The 22,073-nt window shown below is 38.1% G+C and overlaps 1 protein-coding gene across 1 annotated transcript in view; it reads right to left on the minus strand.

Annotated features, from left to right (window-relative positions):
- The window catches only part of Uhrf2 (ubiquitin like with PHD and ring finger domains 2), a 74,444-nt gene that overhangs the window by 34,687 nt on the left and 17,684 nt on the right, over positions 1-22,073 (minus strand). Inside the window, exon 3 of the mRNA XM_005063700.4 lies at positions 12,759-13,018. Within this exon, the coding sequence (XP_005063757.1) occupies positions 12,759-13,018 (260 nt within the window). The remainder of the gene's footprint in view (positions 1-12,758; positions 13,019-22,073) is intronic.

A 22,073-nucleotide genomic window follows, 5' to 3' on the forward strand; every position in this document is an offset into this window, starting at 1 on the left:
GAGCTACATTACCCCAGTCCCTGAGTTCTCATTACAGCCATAAGTAAGTGCATCCCTCATTCCTCATCAGAGAAGCATATTTTGGCATATGGTGATATAGACTCACAGCTGTTTAACTGGTAGAGAGTAAGACTGTCTTAGTGCCCAGCTCTAAATGGGACGTACCTATCATAACCTCCTCCCCAAGGCACAGGGGTTATCATAGAAGAGAGGATGGAAAGATGATAGTAAGAGCCACAAGTAAGGGATGTTCCTAGAACCACACAAGCCAGTGTGGTAGTGCACGTTTCTGATCCCAGTATTCACACTCAAGTAGAGCTAAAGTCAAGATAATCCCTGACTACACAGAAATTTAAAGCTAACTAAAACAACAAAAAGTTTTCAGACAGGCCTCATCTTTCCCCAGTAATCAGGATTTTGTAGTGTGAGGAAAGTGAGTTAAACTGCCCTCACAGGTAAATTGTGTCTGCTCACTAAGAGTGTTTTAAAAAAACACCTTAAGGATTCATCAAAATCTAAATCTCCAGATAATAAATTTCCCTCCAAATACCATGTTGATAAGAGTTCTAATAAAACAAGGGATAACAGTTCAGTCCAGGGGAGCTACAAACAACTACTTTTATACCAGGCAGTTTGTTAACTGCACATACCTTATTTTTAGCTGTGGCAGGATATCAATGACAGCTATTAGCTAATCTAGGCTGTAATACCGACAAGCTACACATTCTTCTTAAGAAATCTTCAGCAACTCAGCCTATGTTCATCAAGTAATCTTCAGAAGAGACATTAACTAACATCAGAAAAACACATCTTAAAATGTCAGTATAACCTTTGCATGAACTCAGTGTACTCAGTTTATCTCTCTCTAATATATAATTTCTTTTTCTGAGTTTTGAAACAGGCCCTCTCCACATAGCCCTGGATGTCCTGGAATTCACTATGTAGACCAAGCTAGACCTGAACTCAGAGATCCACCTGCCTCTGCCTCCCAAGTGCTGGCATTAAAGGTTTATGCCACCACACCTGACTTGTATTCGTAATTCTGAGAAAGAAAATAGCAATGATTTCAAGTTTTCTTGTTTTTTTAAAAAAATTTCTACCTAAAAAATCTTAATTATGAAACATTTATCATTTTTCATATAGATTAAAAATTGTTAGCTCTGTCCTGAGTAGAAAGTAATTAAAAATGCCAGGGAATAACAATTTAACCTTGATCTGATTCAAGTAAATTTGTTCCAATGAGTTTTTTTTTGGTAGAGAATTCATTTGGTCTGATAATACGTAAGATCTGACTTTTATTATAAAAATAGCTTTTTGAAGTAGTGGAGGTTTATATCAGTAGTAGAGTATTTGCCTAGTTTACAATTGCCCTAATTCAATCTCCAACCTCCAACATGGGGAGTAAGGAGCTGTTCATCTACATATTATAATCCTAGAACTCTGGAAACTGTGTGGAGAATCACAAATCCAGAAATATGAGGACTCTGCCTCCAAAGTAACTTTTAATTAAAATGTAAACAACTTCTGAGTAATTCAATTTTAAAGTGATGATCAAATGCTTATCATCTAAGAATTCCTTTGTTAAACTTCTCTCAGTGTTAAATCACAGTTTATGTTAGCTCGATTGTAGTTTTTGTTCAATCCACTGCAGCACTCAGAAGTTAGATCTGCAATAAAAAAAAACCTAAGTGTAAACACAGTTCTCTGCACTTGGGAGGCAGAGGCAGGTGGATCTCTTTAAGTTCAAGGTCATCCAGCCTACAAACAGAGTTCCAGGACAGGACAGCCAGAACTATTACACAGGGAAACTTTGGAAACTTTCCTGAAAAGCCACCCCCCCCAAAAAAAAAACCAAACCAGATCATTGAGAAAAATGTAGTGCTTAATTAGTATCATAAAAAGGATGATTGGTAGCCTATCTGAACTATGAAGTACTCTGAAAATCAAAATTATAGTGAAGACTAAAGTCACTTAGTGTAACTACTAACTTTACAAATTCTCTTTGCAATCTATCTTCTCTGTGCATCCCAGTCTACAGCTGAAGAACAACCTGTGCTTATTCAATGGCCATATCACAAATCAAACCATTCTTTCTTTCCAAAGATGTAAATTTTGGTGCTCCTGCAGTGTTGTACAGAACCTCCTCCCGAGATGAAGCTTTTACAATAAAAGCTTATCATGATTCAAGTTCTTCAAGATAAAGATTTAGTTCTCAATTTTTCTTCATGACAGTTTTACATTTTAAGTTTTACTCTGAATATGTGCCTGATTGTATAGGTGCTGTTTTAAGGGAACAACCAGTCCATGTAACTGTAGCACTACCTATTTGACACTCACATTCTACTGCCTCACTAGGATCTTGTAATCCAGCAGAAAAAATAAATTTACTACAGCTTTTACAGTGGTATTAGCCTGTACCCATAGCTACTTTGGAAGCTGAAACAAGATGCCTGTTTGAGACCAAGAGTTTGGGGTTAAACTGAACAACAAAAAAGATCCTGTCTATTTTGTTTCTTTGGCTACATTCTTAAAACTAGTGTTGTCTTAGCTAAACCTGGTGGCATACACCTTTAATCCCAGGACTGGGGAGGCAGAGACAGTAGGATCTCTGAGTTCAGTGCCAGTCTGGTCTACAGAATGAGTTCCAGGACAGCCAGGGCTACACAAGCCCTGTCTTTTTTTTCTTTTTAATATTCACAAGGAGATACTTTATTTTGTCAGAGGCAACTAACAGATTTTAAGATCATTATGAACACAGGTTAATTAGATAGTATATACATGGGCCGTGACAGAGAAACTGATCAGTGAGAGCTGAATAGAGGAGAAAAACAATGTGTTCAGTTATTCTATTTATATCAAAATTGTAATTGGTAAGGAGGAGTAATTTGAATAAAAGGTGCTGGGTAAACCAGTTGTCCCTACCTTATACCCTTTACAAAATTAAACCTACATGGACTGAAGATGCACATATGAAAAATAGAAAATATCATTAAGGTGTGATGGATTTTGTCAAAGGCTTTTTCAGAATCTAATGAAATGATCATGTGATTTTTTTCCCCATTCAGTTTGTTACATTGATGGATTTTCATATGTTGAACAATCCCTACATCTCTGGGAGGAAGCCTACTTGATCATGGTGTATGTTTTTTTTTAGTTTTATAAACAATCTTATTTTACATATCAATCCTCCCATTGCCTCACCCTCCCCATCCTCCCATGCCTTCCACTGACCCCCCCAACACTCCTCCCATACACTCCCAAGGATAGTGAGGCCCTCCACTGGGGGCCATCAAAGTCCATCACTTCATTTGGGGGAGGGCTTAGGCCCTCTTTCGTGTATCTGGGCTGCAATAATATCCCTCCATAGGAATGGAGAAGCCCTGTCTTAAACAAAAACCTGGAGTCTTGATTTGTGGCTTAGAGAGGCCTTAAACTCATGATACTTCTGCTTCTGCTTTTCACAAGCTGGTATTATTCACCTGTGCCTCATTTTTTTAATATATCTTTTGTTTGAAGCTTTATTGGGTTAAAAATGAGGATTTTCAGACGTTTTTTTAATAATGGAAAGTATATATTTTCTCATCCAGTGTATCCTGATTATAGTTTCTCTTCTCTCAGTTCTTCCCCACCTCCCCTCCCCTCTGGGTCCCTTCCTCTCTGCCTCCCATTAGAGATAACAACTGAACATGACAAAATAAAATACAATAAGACAAAGCAAAACTTTCACACTGAAGTTGAACCTGGTAACCCAAGGAGGAAAGAAGTCCTAAAAGCAGCCAGAGGAGGCAGAGACCCACTTATTCTCACACTGTGCCTCATTTTTGAATGACTAAATGTAAAAATAAAAAAGGTTTAAAATCTGTTTATTTGGGACTGTGGGAGGAGAGGTGAGAAAGAGAACTATGGTTGGAATTAGAATGAAATTTAAAAACATAAATTTTAAAAATCTGTTATTTGTACTACTAGACCAATACTTTTCAATGCATTCTCCATCCAAAGATGAACTTGTTGGATGACGTATTAAAGTCAACAAGTAGTTCATTCTATTTTAGGGTTCATTTTTCTAATGACCAGAAAGGCTTAACAAAATTTGCTACCACCTCCATGCTATGTCATATTGATGCATCTTACATTACAAAGTCCTTATGTTACCAAGGACTTTGTTACAAAAGCTCAACAGTTTACTACACAATAGACCATATTTTATATAGCTGTTTTCTCTTTGTGATCACCCACAAGGAAGCTCACAACTAGTTGTCTGTTGTTACTGATTTCTTTTATGTTTGTTTATTATAAAACTAAAGAACAAAATATAAGATAAGAACCGGAGGTGGGTCGCAAGCTACTGCAGAAAAGCTCTCTCGCTTGCTGCCCTAATGTCCATCCCTAATGAAAACCCAGCCTCTTGGGCCAAATGCTCCTTTCATTAGGCTAGCAGACTAGTCAATGGCAGAATTCCTATTATATTTCCCCCTTTTTTGTCTAATTAGGAAGGAAAGGTTCTAACTCTAACACAGTAAAATTATATACAATAAGAACTATCAAACATTGCTCAAATAGAAAGTAAAGGTAATAACCTTAACAAAAAAACTACATAAAAGAACAATTATCAAGTAAGAAATACATTCTCACTGTCTAGTTCATATATTTGGCTCCATTAGCTGTACTTTCCCGAAGAGTCCAAAATTTTGTATCTAATATGCTTTTAGCCAAGATTTGGGAAAATTGTAACCATTTCATCTTCAACCCCATCAAAGACCTGCGAAGGAAATATTATCTGAGTAAGTAAGAAGTGCAAGCAAGCAACTTGCAAAAAAATGTGAGAAATTCAGAAACTGCTGGCTGCCTAGACAGTCACCAAGGTTCCTCGGCAACACTGGGACATCCATTTTTGGCCTACAGGCTTAGAATATCTGATACTTTTTTTCAGAAGCAGGAAATTTTGAAGGACTGTCCTACCCTGTCTTGGCAAATTTCGGCAGTCACCTTTCTTTGTGTCTTGCTTGTCCAGTTTGGGCAGCATACTGGCAGCAGTTGAGGCAAGGGCAGTTTCTTGCCCTAATGACTAGCTTTTGCTACAAAGAAAGTAAACTCCATATGAAGTTTCTTCAATGCCCATTCTCTTTAGAAGTAGACAGGTGTCGCCAAGAGCAGATGTGTCTCATATTGAGAAAAATCTAAGTTATTAAAACATTTTCCATGGCATATTCTGTAGGTCTTTGAAGTGTTCGAAGATTACCTATCTGAAATATATGTCTGTATACCTAGAAACCTAACTAACATGACTCTAAGTTTGACAGTTATGGGTGACTATTAAACCTGTATTTCTTTATTATCCTAAATAGCTTTTAAGGACTAAAACTTCATATTGCACAATCAAACAAGCTGTATATGGAATACCTTAAGCAATAATAGAAAGAGATGTACAGTATGAGGATGATAACCTCAAATTTTTAACAATATACAAATATCTTAAACAGAAGTAGAAATCATACAGTGTAACAAAAAATAACCTTAAATTTATAACAATATACAAAAGTTCATACTAGTGTAAATTATTGAAGAGTGGTAGTTTTTTTAGTTTGAAAGTAGATTCAATAATCTACCTTTTTATCATATCATAGCTATCCCCCATTTTTTTATTGACTATACCCAGTAACAACTAGTAACCAATCTCCCCTATATGATGACAAATATCTATAATCCAGTGAAAGAGAGAAAACAACCCACCCCACCTCTTGGGAATGTGGGTGTCATGATCTTAAAATTACATCCTGTTGTGGGGTGATGAAATCTCTAGGAAGATCCTGAAAAACCTGAAACAATGGTCAAATCCTGGGAAAGATAGATGCATCATTTGTTGCCAGTTTCTGGGCAATGGAAAACTACAGGGCTTGTCTGAAGTCCTGGCTGGAATAGTGCATGAGGGTGAACCATCGAGCTAGCCACTATCAGTTTGTGTTAAAAGCTGTCTTTGGATGGTGTTATCAGCTTAGTGGTATTATCACAATCCAGGTAGAATCATCTTTTTGGAGGCTTCAGAGATCAGTTAGAAATACTTATTGTTCATTGTAGAAAACTTAAACATGTTAAATGCCACATGCTCTAAATCTCAGGGAGGTTAAAGGATCATGATCTATTAAATGCATTGGGGATATCCCTGTTTAATTCTTAAATATCTATTTAAGTTCAAGTCTGAAATAACATACAGGAAGTTACATGAAGCCTAAGGTTAGAATTAAGTTAGTACTTTATAATATTAGTATCAAAACAGAGAGTTTAAATTTTGAAATAGTGCTTATAACTTAGGAAAAATTTTAAAGAGTCAATAAATTCAAGGGGTAAGAGATTAGTGACAATGTCCCTAGAATTCAGCTTTCTTCTGTCACAGACCAGATGGCTCTTCTGATATGAAATGAAGACTTTGAATTTTCTTTTAACAAACATACTTGGGTTTAGAGAAGGAGAGAGCCACACTCCAACTCCAAAGCCAGCTTTAGTTATTGAGTCAGGAATACATAAAGATAACCTGTTTAACATATCTGTATAGGCAGAAAAAACAGACCATTTAACAGGTTTTTGAAATTTTACCCTATTCTATACCATTAGGCCAGATTATTCTTTTTCTTGGTAATTTTCGTATGCTTCTACCCTCTTTTCAATGTCTTATTTGTCCAAAGGTCTTGGATGTTTTTATTTTTCTGGAAAGACAAAACCAAAACCCTTCCCAACACTAATTTGGTGAGTTTTCCCATTCATCAGGTTGAATCGCCTCATCAGTTGGTGAACCTCTCCTAATCAAGAGGTCTCTCCCATTCAAATAAAATCATTATCAATTTTGATAGCAACCACAGCTTTTCTTCTCATGTAGAAACAAAAGCAAAACCTCTTCTCCAATATAACACATATCCTGGTTTCCATTCTGAGGTCAACATATCTTTAAAGTATACTGGCTGATTTAGTTCAATGGGTTTTTGTTTTTTGTTTTATCCAATGTCACTCTGAAGATGTTCCCTTTTCAATAGCATTAAAAATTTTGTCAATAAAGTATTGTACAATCTATCTCTAAGAGTCACTATTACCCCGTTTTGTTTATTAAGCATTTTTTTTAAAGTGCAACTAGATCTCTAAATAACTGCTTGTTCTGTAGGACTGTGTGGATAACTGTTATATGTGTTATGTTGTAACATGCAAAGAAAAAACCCTTTAATTTTACTAGAGACAAACGCTGGAGTATTATCAGCCTTAATTTGTACAAGTATTCCCAAGATGACTGTAACTTCTAATAGATGTATAATTATATACTCAGCCTTTTCAGAACTCAAAGCAGCCACTGAAATTCTGAATATGTATGTATAGTGTGGTTTACATATTTTAATTTTCCAAACTCTGCAAAATTAAACCCATCCATTTCCCAAATCTTATTTGAGTATCCTTTGGGTTAATTCCTGCAGGAAGTGGAGTTTGGTTATACAAAGAACAAGCAGGGCATTTCCTTAAAATTTCTTTGGCTTGTTGCCAAGTAATAAAAGATTGTTTTTTCAAACCCTTGCTATTAACATGGTGTTTTTTTATGGAATTCTGAGGCTTCCAGCACATTTCCTACTAACAACTGATCAATTTCATCATAACTTTGTGGTAGAGGGCCTGGCAGACCTGGATGGGATTTGATATGTGTTTTATATACATGGAAGGATTCCTATTCCTGACTATTTACTGTAATTGTATAAATACTGAAATTAGCTGATCTGAACAGGGGAGAGCTCTTGGACCCCAGACCGGCAGCTGGGAGGCCAGCATGGGACCGATTCAGACCCCCTGAATGTGAGAGTCAGTGAGGAGGCCTGGGTCCTGAGCAGTGGATCAGTGTTTATCCCTCGAATACTAACAGACATCGTGTGTCCATAACACAAAGAGGGATGCTCTCTCAGCCTGGACTCTTAGGGGAGTGCCTGGACCCTACCCTGAGTGAAATGACAGACTCTAGATATCCCCTATGCGGAAGGAATTGGCAATAGGGTGGGAGGCTGGAGAGGGGGTGTTGGTGGGAAGGTTTGGGAGGAGGGGAGGGAGAGGGAACTGGGATTGGCATGTAAAACAAGCTATTTAAAATTAAAATAAAACAATTAAAAATACTGAAATTAACTCTGAATCATCAGGAGTAAGTTCAGTGGTTTCAATATGTAAAATAACCTTAATATACTCAGAGTCAGTTGCTACACTGAGAGGTTCTGAAAAATCTAGTAATACCATGATAGCTACATTAATACTGACTTTTGAACAGAATCATGAGGGTTTTGAGTCACTTTAATTTCATGATTCAGAACCTGCCTTTCCTGATTTATTTGCATCATTGTAAAGTGTATGGGCTCCAGATATTGGTGTCCCTATACAATGTGAGGAAAGACCCAGTTAGTTCTTTTTATAAATTGAAATCTCTTGTATCTGAGGTCATTTGTTGTTAAATCTCTCCCCAAAATTACTGTAAGTCCCTTGCCAATGTTCAGTTTCAGCGTTAGTAAAAGGTACTACAATTTTTGTTGGTTCCTTTCCTGTTAATTGACAAAGTCTAAATTTTCCTTTTAAAATCTATTCAGAAACCTTTTATACATAGGCCTTTCTTTAATTTTTTTTGCTTTGTTTGTGTGGCAAAAATATCCATTCCAGAATATTATCTTCTCTCTCCATAAGAATCCCAGTAGGAGAATGGGTGGAAAGTAGAATAACTAGGATACAATCAAACTCTGGATCCAAGCGATTCACACGTGCATCCTGGAATTTTTTTCTCTACCAGAGTCAATTCTCTTTCAACTTCGCTGATAATTTTCTTAGACTATTTGGGTCCCTGCCACCTTGTAAAGTTTGAAACAAGTAACTTAGTTCTTGAGTTGTTAATCCAACTGTGGACCAAAGCCAGTTACTATCTCCCAGTAATTTTTCAAAGTCATTTAGAGTCCAAAATTGAAGTCTTCTGATACTTCTTTGTACTTCTTGTGGTTATTTTTTTGTAAAATTATTTTATATCCTGGGTAATTAATAGAATCTCCTTTGTATTTTTTTCAGGAGTAATGCATAATCCCCAGTAAGGCAATATTTTCTTCACTTACTTAAATATTTCTTCTAATGTTTGAATCAGCTAGTAAGATATCATCCATATAATGACAAATTATGGGCTGATGAAACTAGGAATTATTTACAACTGTTATACTGGCACAGAATGAGGCTGTTGAACATCCCTTGTGGGAGAATTTCCCATGATAACTTTTAACAATCTGTGAATTATTGTAAGTAGGCACCATTAAGGCAAATTTTTCTCTATCCTGTTCTTGTAAGGTATAATAAAGAACAGTCTTTTACACCAATCACTACAATAGACTATCCTTTAGGCAATAGAGAAAGCAGAGTATAGGAGAAACTGCAGCCAGCCTACCCAAGCCGAAATAGCCCTGCCTCCGGTGCCCAGGCCAGCCCACATGAGCTGCAGGCACTTCCTTCCTGAGCCAAGTGGCCAGGCCTGCATGAATGCCCAGAGAAGCTGACTGAGAGACACCTGACCCAGAGACACCAATGAGGAAGGGACGACACAGCGGAGTCAGCCACCTGAGTCAACAGGACTTAGGGAAGGGGTATAAAGGCAGATCTAACTTCCTTAATAAAGGAGTCTGCAGCATGCTCTGCTCCTCACTGACTCCCAGTGCCTGAGTCAGTGTTGCATCTTCTCACCCCTCCCCCAAGGGGTGTCGGAGGAGCAGGGTAACCTTCAACAGCAGGGGAATTTCAGGTTGTAGAAAGCCCATCGGATAAATAGCTTTATGGCTCTCAAATCTGTTAACATTGTCCATTTTCCAGGTATCTTTTTAACGACAAAATTCCAAGGACTGGTGGACTCTTCAATATGTTAAGCATTTAGCTGCTCCTATGACAGCTGTTCTAAGGCCTGTAATTTTTCTGATGTCAAAGGTCATTGTTTCACCCAGAAAGCTTTAATATTTAACCATTTTAAAAGTAAGGTTATTGGAACCTTTGAGAAGTCACCAGCTGTTGGGTTGTGTTTATGCACAACTTTGAAACTTTTACTATTTCTCCTTGAAAGATTCTCTATTTTAAGGTTTCTGAAATTGGAGGAATGATCTGTGTTTTCCACTGCTGTAGTAATCCCCATAAGTACATTGCTATGTTGGTCACATATGTTTTTAATTTTCCTCTCTGTCCTCCAGGTCCTATGCCTACAAGTCATCTTGTACTTTATTTCACCTGAGATAAGTCAGTCTCTAGAAGCTGAATGTTTACCCCTAAAGAGGCCAATTTGGATGCTAAGATTTTGTCACAATTATAGTTACATCTGCCTGTAATTTAATCCCATTTATCTGTATTGATAATTTTAGTTTTTGATCATTTATAGAGGTTTTCCAAGATATTTGTTTTATGGTTTCTCCTTGCATCTTCTTGAATAGTATGTTTTTAAGGTTTGCATAATCAAATTTTACTCTCTTTATTAGTACATACTTCTAAAGCTAATACTTTATCAGTCAAAACTGTATTATTCTCCTTAGAAATTATCTGCAAGGCTTGCATATCATCAGGAGGAGGATTAGGTTGTGCAGATGTAGTGATGATGTCTGACCAGCAGGTGGAGCATGTGCAGCAACATGGCAGCAATTGGAGGTTCAGGAGGAGGGAAGCTGCATTAACTCAATATTCTATAAGCTGACTGTTCTCAAGCTGTCACCCATGGTGACATCAGTGGGGAGGTTCATCCAAGCAGCCAGGCAGAACTGGCCCCAGAGGCATGGCTATGTTAAGTACCTTGACTTTCTGCCCACTGCCAGTGACTTGGCAACAGCAGCTGCAAAGTTCCAAGTCCCAAGAGAGTCTCAAGTTAGTGGGACTCAAGGAGAGCTGAGCTGCCTGAATTCACATCAGAGAACCCACTAACATAGGAAAGCAGACCAAAGGGGCTAGTGGAAGGCTGCTCACCCTCCACCAGAGAGTGGCACAGCAGCTGGATGCCTCACATATTTAGCAATGCCAAACTTTGGGCATCAGGTGTTGCTTAGTTCTTTTTTGCTTATTTATTATAAAACTAATGAACAAAATATTTTAAAATAAAAACCTGAGGTGGGTCAGGTTTTTTACTGGCTTGACAAGGCCCATGTACCACCCACCCCTTCCCCAGATCACATCCATCCCCAATGAAAACTCCACCTCTTGGATCAAAAGGCTCCTCTCAATAGGCTAGCGGACCAGTGACAGAATTCCTGTAACAGTCTGCAACTCCATTTCCAGAGACTCCTATGCCTTCTTCTGTACTTTGTGGGCACCAGGCACACGAGTGGTACATAGATATACATATAGGCAGAATACTGACACATATTAAATTTTTTTTGTTTTTGTTTTTTTACATATTAAAATTTTTACAAAATAAAGATAATATTCTTCCAAGAACTTAAGCATTAATTGTTGACAGTAGACAAGTCTACCCTATAGTAACTTGTTGCCATGCCCTATGCCACAGCATATATTTATCATCATTTCACACTGGCACCAACTCACCAATATTACCAATCCTGGCCAAACCCATTATCTTTATATGCATTCTCATTGTTGGTTCTACTACTGTGGGCTAAAATTAAAAACAGTATGATAATTCTTTTGAGATAAGTAGTACGGGTAGGTTAGCCAAAACCATAAATATCAGAAGAGCAAAGATTTTTATCTACTTTTGCTTCCAAATATCCTGGAAATGGAATTTCTGCCATGTTGTTGCCTTCTTTTTAAAAATTCTATTATATATTATTATTCTTAGTATTTTTATTATCATCATCATTAAACGTGTATGGGTGTTTGGGTTACATGTGTATCTGTGTACCACATACATTCCTGGTTCCCCACTAAGGTCAAAAGAAGGTCTTGGATGCCCTGGAACTATAGTTACAGACAGTTGTAACATGTGGGAATTGAAGCTGAGTCCTCTGGAGGAACAGTCAGTGCACCTAACCTCTCAGTGGTCTTTTCAGCAGCCTCTACTAAAGTTTTCTTATAACCAACTTATACTAGAAAAATGCACACCCACTCTAAGGTCTGAGTTCATAGCATGTGGCAAGAATTTTCTGTGTGCTTAATAATATTTAAGTGTATCCAAATAATAACTTTTGTTCCATATTTTTAATAAGAAAACTTTGTGCTAGAATCTGGACTCTCTAGGCCAACTTCCATCATAATATTTCAGAACATAACTTTATTTAGAGAAGGAGACTGGAGCATGATTGTCAATGCACATGACATTTCATAATTTGGGGTAAGAGTGGTGGAAAAATTCTAAACTTTGCGGCAATGCATAATCCTGTGAATGTATTAAAAAGCAATGGATTATTTCCTTCAAATGAGTAATCTGTATGTAAATTATCTCAATAAAAAGCAGCTTCTGTATTTCTGCCTCATTCTAATATATATTATAATATGCTATAAAATGCTTCCTAAGATATTAAATAGAACCAACAGACAAAGAGAAACCTGAACAGGACAAAATAAGCCAATAATAGGATGATAAAAACAAGTCACTTAAAAGCCAGAGATGACTAACAGTTAAAGGGCCCTTACTTGTTGGATAACAATCACTAAGCAAGCAGAAACGAAAAGATTGAATATGACCTCTAAATAATTTCTTCAGAAAGACTATTCAAAATAATCTTGAAATGCAAAGCCTTGCTTCTATACACGAAAACATGAATGAAGTCCTCAATAATATGAGCACTTACTCATCATACTCGATATGATAAATAACGTCTTCATCAGCAGCAACAGAGTCTGAATTAGACGTAGAGGGTACATTGTCCAATTTATTTGTGTTCTCTTTGGTATTATGATTTACATTTCCATTAGTCCTTTTATAAGAATTGCCATTCTTCAGTGGAGTTTTGCCACGTGAATGTCCATCAGAAGCTCTAGTAACACTATGTATATGTGCTTCAAACCAAGCACCAAGGCCGGCATCTCTGGCATCCACCAATTCATTTACCTAAAAAAAGTTTAAAATTAGTTAATGAAGCTTAATTTCATCTATTGCTTCAAAAACTGTAATATAACTCAAGTTATTTGAGAGATATTATGGCAAACAATCTTTATCGCTACTGTTTGAAATGATTACAGATTAGATCATAGCTATTCTTTTAAGTTTTGCTATACTATCTTAATCTTGATATTTACTAACACAAAGTTAATCTTCTTCCCAATTTCCTTCAGTGAAGATGCTTTAATTCTTTCATACCCATGTCTACACTCTACTTTTGAAAACAGTCATTATGTTTCTAGGAGTCATGTAAGAACACCACCATTATAGAACCAGAACTTTTAGCTATTAAGCCAGCAAATTTGTTCTATTAATTTCTTCATCGCCTTAAAAACAACTTATACGATTACTTCAAAAAGAAACTAAGTGAGAATAAAACTTGAAAGAATTATTCATAAAGAACAACAGAAAGAGTCTGCTAAATTAACATATACAAACTGGGGAAAGTTCTACCTTACTCACTGAGCAAATAGGTCCATTTATCACTTCAAAGAATAAAGATAAAGCATAAGGAGAGAATTGTAAGACCCAAGATGTCCAGTAATAATCCAGACCTAACCAACAACTTTTACACAGTGGTGATTAAAACGTATGTACATCAGAATTAAGAAACAGAGGCAGGTTGAAAGATTTCTTCTAGTACTTTGTTTGACTGGATTTGTAAATAGACAATAGCTTAAACTTGATTTTATCATGGAATATCTTGTTTTCTCCTTCTGTGGGGACTAAAAGTTTTGCTGGCTATAGTTGTCTCTTAAGAGTCTGAAGGAAATCTGTACAGGTCCTTCTGGCTTTTCCAGTCTCCACTGAGAAGTCAGATGTTACAGAGACAAAAGCCAAATACCAGGCAGAGAGAGAGAGAGCCCAAACTGGAGATATCCATCAGGTCTCTCCCCTCAGAATTCAAGGAAACTGTGGAAGAGGGGAAGTAAGAACTGCAGGAGCCAGAAGGGTCAGGACACCAGGAGAACATGGCCCACATACATCAACTAAGTAGGGCTTGTAAGGGCTCAAAAAGACTGAAGCAACAATCACAGCGATTACATGAGTCTGTGGTAGGTTTTCTGCATATATGTTATGGCTATTAGCTTGGTGGTTGTGGGACTCCTAACAGTGGAAGTGGGGTATCTCTGACTCTTTCATCTGCTCTTGGGACCCTTTTCCTCCTACTGGGTTGCCTTGCCCAGCTTTGATATGAGGGGTATGTCCCTAGTCTTACTGTATCTTGTTATGCAGTGTTTGATGGTATCCCTAGGAGGCCGGCCTGCTCTTTTCTGAAGGGAATTAGAAGAATGGATATGAATGAGAGGGTAGGTGGGGGGAGAAACTGGGGGAAGTAGAGGGAAGGGAAACTGCAGTCAAGATGTTCTGAAAACGACCAAAATATTCTAAAAAGGTGAGGACACTGGTAAAAGGTAGAGGTTTTATTTGTTCCCCCCCCCCAGGTAAAAGGAGAGAAATCTCCTGAAACTTTATTTTTCAAGTCTTTACAAAGAAAATCTGAAATCGCCAAATGATCATCATCTCCTCAATCTAGCTTTCCCTTCAAGGTGAAAGAAACCACTTAATATAATTCTAACAGGTGGTGATGGCTAATTTTTATTGTCAACTTAACACCAACCTAGAATCACCAGGGAAGAGAGAAACTTAAAGGAAGAACTGCTTCAATCAGATTGGCCTGTGGAAATGTCTGTGAGACACTATCTTGATTGATGAGTGATATAGGAGGGCCTAGCCCACTGTGGGAGGCACTATCCCTAGGTCAGCAGGTCTGAGAACAAATCATAGACCCAGGTTAAGAAACATAGATAGTTGGAGGGATACACAAATCTCAATTGGAAGGGGAAATAGAATAGATATTTCAGGTGGACTGGGGGCAGAACAGGAGGGATCAGGTTGGGGAGGAGAGGGAGAGAGAGAATACTGAGTGGTGACTGGAATTGGGAGGAATTTCAGAGTGACATAGAAATCTAGTGCAATGGAAACTATCAGGAACCTATGAAAATGGCTCTAGCAAAGACAGCTAGTAATGGGGGATAGATAAGGAGTATGAACAAGCCATCTTCTGCAACCAGGCAAGAATTCCAGTGGAGGGACTGGGACACCAACCTAGCCACAAAACCTTTGACCTACAATTTGTCAGGCCTGCGAGATGTGCTGGGGTATGAAGGGTGGTGCAAAAATTGTGAGAGTGGCCAACCAATGACTGGAAAGCTTGAGATCCATGCCACGAGAGACCCACAGCCAAACACTAGGTGGAGCTCGGGGAATCCTGGGGAAGAGAGTGAGGAAAGATCATAGGAGTCAGGGGATTCAAGGACACAAGAAAACTCATAGAATCAACTAACCTGAACTCATAGAGGGTTGGTTCAAAGAGACTAAATCAACAATAAGAAAGTCTGCATTTAGATATATCTATCTCTTAATTATTAACCATGAACTATTAATTTGTGTATCTTCACATAGCCTTATCTTACCAGAGAATGCCTGGGTTTGTTCAACCTTCCCAGTGGCTATATAGTGTCTCCCTCTGGTCTGCTCCCTGCCTTTTCCTCTTCCCAGATTCTCCTCATCTGGTGGTCCTGCCTATACTTCCAGTCTGGCTACTGGCCAATCAGCATTTATTCATCAACCAATAAGAGAAACATATATTCACAGCATACAGAAGGGCATTCCCCATCACCTCTGCATATATGTTATGGTTGTGTAGCGTGGTCTTCTTGTGGTACTCCTAATATTGGGAGCAGGGCTGTCTCTGACTCTTTTGCTGCTTTTTGGACCCTTTTCTTCATACTGGTTTGCCTTGTCCAGCTTTAATGAGGGGAGGGAAGGTGCTTGGTCTTATTACAACTTGATATGCTATGTTTGGTTATCCCTGAGAGGGAAAGGAGGTTTATAACTATGAAGGGAAAGGAGGAAGAGCCTGTCTGAGGGAGAGAGGTGGACGACTGGTTGGAGAGGAGGGTGACTGGTTGGAGAGGAGGGAGGGGAAACTACAGTTGGGATGTAATTTAAAAAACACAGAAAGCTAACAGAGAAAGTTAGAGATGAGTCTAAGCAGTCTTTTCCCATGGTTTCTGCTTTAGTCACTATTTGAGTTCTTGCCCCAACTTTCCTCAATAACAGACTGTGACAAGGAAGTGTAAGCCCAATCAGCTCTGTCTGCTTCAAGTTGCTTTGATCAGTGTTTTATCACTGCAACAAAAAGCAAACTAGAACACAGATGGGATAGCTTGGAAATGAAAGTGTGTTCTAAAATAATTTATACCCACATGTGCCAGGTAATATGTAATGTTCTTCACTTAGGTTCACCTAACCATAATGATTTTATCAATTACTACTTTATAAAGAAAGGGAAGCATCATTAGCTTGTTGTAGGCAAAAGCTAACAAGATGTAAATCTACATATTTCAAGCATCTTGGTCTTGAAAGGGTGTGTTTCACCATTATACTAAGAAGCTTGTTATATCTGACAAGATAGGCAGATATAAACTTCAAAAGTAAGTGAAACTCTCTCTCTCCCTCTCTCTCTCCCTCTCCCTCTCCCTCCCCCCTCCTCTCTCTCTCTCTCTCTCTCCCCCTCCTCTCTCTCTCTCTCTCTCTCTCTCTCTCTCTCTCTCTCTCTCTCTCTCTCTCTCTCTCTCTCCCTCCCTCCCTCCCTCCCTCCCTCCCTCCCTCCCTCCCTCCCTCCCTCCCTCCCTCTCTCTCTCTCTCTCTCTCTCTCCAATCACCAAGCTGACATAAAAAGGAGAAAGTACAAGTAAGTCAAAAACATCTTGGTACAATATTCAACTAAAGGCAGTATGCAAAGTGAATGTAGTAGCAATGAAACAGCTTGAAAGACAGGGTTTAACACAACTTAGGAATGAAGCGGAAGGGAGGGGACGGGAGGGGAGGAGAGGGAGGGGACGGGAGGGGAGAGGGGGGAGGGAGGGATGGATGGACAATAACTACTGCTTTGAGTCAAGTAAGTTAGGTACAGCAGAATCAGAGATGGAACATACTATTTACTACAAAATTGATTTATATACTAAATGACGAGAATTCTTCCACAATAGTAACTGACAAATTTTAAAGACAGCCTCTTGTAAGCAACAGAGCTAAAACAAAAATAACCAATGCTACAGTTTATAAGAATAAATAAGTTACTCTTCACTCACAATAAGCCAAAACATAATGTTTCATTTAGCACTCCAACTGTATCATTGAGGAAATATGGTATATGGTTGACAGTAAAACAACAGCAGTAAAAAAGACACCTTTAGTCTCAAGTGTGGGGTGGGGTGGTATACTTTATAACTCTTAGCACTCTGGGAGCTTAGGCTAGAGGATCACAAGTTCACAGCCAACCTAGGCTATATAGGAGAAGCTTGTCTCAAAAAAAAAAAAAGGAAAGAAAAGAAAAAAAGCCACATGAATATAAACCCTACTATGGATCAGTAAGCAATCAAAATGAAATGCTAAAATTTGCCTAGCAATATTTAAAAACCAGCAGGTAGAGCTAATATTTAGATAACCTAAAATAAAATGTATTAGTTCACAAAGACAGATTGTTGAGGAGAATAAACCTATACTTACAGCTGGAAACTCAAGTTTTACTATCCTATTCACCATAGCAAGCCATTTACAATAATGCATAAAAAGGTGCTAGCAGTGCTTTTAAATTCTAAATATATTGTAAAATACATAGACATGCCAAGGACCAATTTAAATAGGTTAAATTGCATGTAGGAGATAAAACTTTCACAGAGCTTGGGTTTTGATGACAATTCAGAACACAAATTATTAAACCATGAAACTAATATAAGAACAGGATACTGTCAAGACTTCTAAGTAACTTAGTAGGAATTAAGAATAAAAAGAATTAGAAGAGAGTGACAAAACTTAAGGAGACATCTGGTAGCATGTTTTTGTAACCCCAGTCCAAGAGAGGCTAAGGCAGAACAATGCCAATCTGAGTTACATAATGAGACCCTGTTTCAAAACGTGAAGATACAGCATGACAGAGGGGGGTAATGTATGAGTAAAAGTGTTCCAAGTATATCCACATGATTTTAATTTATAGCATTAAAATGAAAAAACAGAGATGCTAAGTGTTATTTAAAGAAAATTTCATTTCAAGGCCACATAGCAAAGCAGCAGGTTTGTTCAAGAGACAGAAAAAAAATAGGAGAAATCACAGCCCAATGCTTTTACTGTGTCTTCTTTGGAACAAAACAGGGCAAGACAGGGCAAATGATCTAAGATTGTGAGTGTGAATGTATAACAACGGGCTATTGGGGGGGTCTCTAGTTGTCTGACACCTTGCCAAAGATGATCAAAACAGAATACTGTCTTACTGTGTATGACAGAGAAAAGAGGGGTGGTTGGGATATGGACTCAGAATTATCTACTGTATATGAAAGACATGCTTTCTAACAATGTGTCACTTATTTGTAGAAATTCACAAAACAAAAAGGAATTCTTTAGTTCTAGGAAGGCAGTCTCTTCCCTGCCAGTAAGGTTTCTTCAAAGATACCCAAATAGCAAAAATGAACAGTATTTTATATATTTAAAAACTAGACAATTTTTATAACAGAAATGAACAGTTGTTTAGGACTAGAATCTGGGATGGAGTGCAAAAGTCACTCACATGAACCTGTGATTAAGAGCTGACCTTAATTCTTATTTTAAAATATAGTTATAAGCACACACTTGTAATCCCACATGGTTTAAGCATACATGTCCATTTGCACCTTAAAAGACAAAGACATAAAAGGTTAAAAAAAACCCACAGCCAGGCATTGGTGGCACAGACCTTTAATCCTGGCACTCGGGATGGAGAGGCAGGCGAATCTCTGTGAGTTTGAGGCCAGCTTGGTCTACACAGCGAGTTCCAGGACAGCCTCCAAAGCAATACAGAGAAACCCTGACTCGAAAAAACAAAAAAAATGCATTTTTTGTTCAGATGATCAAAGCCAATGTGTATATGTGTAACATGAATAAATAAAAGACCCAGAGAGATACTGAGGTTCAGAAAAGGAAAGCATCTGACCACTAACTTACCACTACCTCAGACTGAAATGGCTGATGATCCATGAGCTCTCCAAAAAAGTCTCAGACTGGTGCCTCTCCTCAGTGTGGCTGGAGTATCCTCAATGTGGCTGGAGAATGAATGTCCCTATCCTCAACGTGAATGATATATATACCACTCTTGAATACTGGCATTAAAGATGTGAGCTATATAATTCTATTGTAGACTGATTCAATCTTTGACTCAGAGATCTGCCTACCATCTCCTAGCTTCTGGTTGCTGTGATTAAAGATGTGTGCCTGGATTCCATGTCTTGTGGCTGACTTTGCTTTCTGAATCCTTGAGCAAGCTTTAATAAATCATAAATAACACATAACTACATGTGTGTTAATAAAAGGATCATGAATAAATCTTTTGAAAGACGGTAGCATGTGCCTATAATACAAGTTCTTTCAATATTGGGGCACAAAAAGTGCTAGGTAAAGAATTGTGCTGGTATTTTAATGGGGGATTGCATTGAATGTGTAGACTGCTTTTAGCAAGACTGCCATTTTTACTATCTTGATCCTACTTATCCAAGAGCATGGGACATCTTTCCATTTTCTTTAATTTCTTTCTTTAAAGACTCAAAGTTCTTGCGATACAGGTCTTTCACTTATTTGGTTAGTGTTATCCCAAGGTATTTTATGTTGTTTGTGGCAATTGTAAAGGGTGATGTTTCTCTGATTTCTTTCTCAGCCATTTTATCATGTGTACATAGTAGGGCTACTGATTTACTTTAAGTTGATCTTGTAGCCTGCCACCTTGCTGAAGGTATTTATCAGCTGCAGGAGTTCCCTGGTAAAGTTTATTGGATCACTTACATAAACTATCTGCAAATAGTGAAAGTTAGACCTCTTCCTTTCCAATCTGTATCCCTTTGATCTCCTTTTGTTGTCTTATTGCTGTAGCAATAAGTTATACTTCAATAAGTTATACAACAATAAGTTATACTTCAAGTACAATATTGAAGAGGTATGGAGAGAATAGACAGCCTTTTTCCTGATTCTGATTTTAAAGGAATCACTTTGAGTTTCTGTCTAATTAGGTCGATGTTGGCTGTTGGTTTGCTGTATATAGCTTTTATTATGTTTAGGTATGTTCCTGTTAGTCCTGATCTCTCCAAGACCTTTATCATGAAAGGGTGTTGGATTTTGTCAAAGGCTTTTTCAGCATCAAATGAGATTATCATGTGATTTTTGTTTCTCAGCTTGTTTATATGGTGGATTACATTGATGGATTTTCACATGTTGAACCATCCCTGCATCCCTGGGATGAAACCTATTTGATCGTGGTGAATGATTGTTTTGATGTGTTCTTGGATCCAATTTGTCAGTATTTTGTTGAGTATTTTTGCATCAATGTCCATGAGGGATATTGGTCTGAAGTTCTCTTTCTTAGCTGTCTTTGTGTGGCTTGAGTATCAAGGTTGTTGAAGTCTTGTAAAAAGAGTTTGGCAAAGACTCTTCTGTTTCTATTGGGTGGAAACTTTAAGGAGAATTGGTATAAGCTGTTCAATTCTCAACTTTATATGGAAAAACAAGAGCCAGGATAGCCAAAACAACCCTGTTCAACAAAGCAACGTCTGGAGGCATCACCATTCCTGACTTCAAGCTGTATTACAGAGTTATAGTCCTGAAAACAGCTTGGTATTGGCACAAAAATAGACAGACCAATGGAATAGATATTAATCCACACACGTATGAACACCTGACCTTTGAAAAAGAAGCTAAAATTATACAATGAAAAAAAGAATCTTCAACTAATGGTGCTGGCATAACTGTATGCTAACATGTAGAAGACTGCAGATAGATCCATGTCTATCACCCTGCACAAAACTTAAGTCCAAATGTATCAAAGACCTCAACATAATCCAACCACACTGAAACTCTTAGAAGAGAAAGTGGGAGGTACCCATGAACAAATTGGTACAGGAGACTGCTTCCTGAACGTAACTCCAGTAGCAAAGACACTGAGATAAACAATTAATAAATGGGACCTGCTGAAACTGAGAAGCTTCTGCAAGGCAAAGGACACAGTCAACAAGACAAAAAGGCAGCCCACAGAATGGGAAAAGATATTCACTAACCCCACATCTGACAAAGGACTGAGCTCCAAAATTTACAAAGAACTCAAGGAGCAAGCCTCCAAAACACCAAAGGATCCAAATAAAAAGTGGGCTACAGAACTAAATAGATCATTCTCAATAGAGGAGTCTAAAATAGCTGAGAGGCACTTAAGAAAGTGCTCAACATCCTTAGCCATCAGGGAAATGCAAATAAAAACAACTCTGAGACACCATCTTACTCCTGTCAGAATGGCTAAAATCAAAAACACCAATGACAGTTTATGCTGGAGAGGATGTGGAGAAAGAACACTCCTCCACTGCTGGTGGGAGTGCCAACTCGTACAGCCACTTTGGAAAACAGTATGGAGATTCCTCAGAAAAATGGGAATCAGCCTACCACAAGACCCAGCAATTCCACTCTTAGGCATATACCCGAAAGATGCACATTCATACAACAAGGACATCTGTTCCACTATGTTCATAGCAGCAATATTTGTAATAGCCAGAACTTGGAAGCAACCTAGATGCCCCTCGACTGAAGAGTGGATAGAGAAAATGTGGTACATTTACACAACGGAGTACTACTCAGCAGAAAATAAAACCAATGGAATCTTGAAACTCACAGGCAAATGATGGCATTAGAAGAAACTATCCTGAGTGAGGTAACCCAAGTCACGAAAAGAGAAACATGGTATGTACTCACTCATATATGGATTTTAGATATGGATCAAGGGAGTGCCAGCCTACAATCCCACTGCTAGAGAGTCTGGGAAACAGAACCTTCATCCAGGGACTGATGGAGGCAGAGGCAGACTCCCACAGCTAAATACTGAAATGAACTCCTGGAATCCAGTGGCAGAGAGGCAGGACTGATGAACAAAGAG

Source organism: Mesocricetus auratus, unplaced genomic scaffold, assembly GCF_017639785.1.
Source record: "Mesocricetus auratus isolate SY011 unplaced genomic scaffold, BCM_Maur_2.0 Super-Scaffold_4256, whole genome shotgun sequence".
Taxonomy (NCBI): domain Eukaryota; kingdom Metazoa; phylum Chordata; class Mammalia; order Rodentia; family Cricetidae; genus Mesocricetus; species Mesocricetus auratus.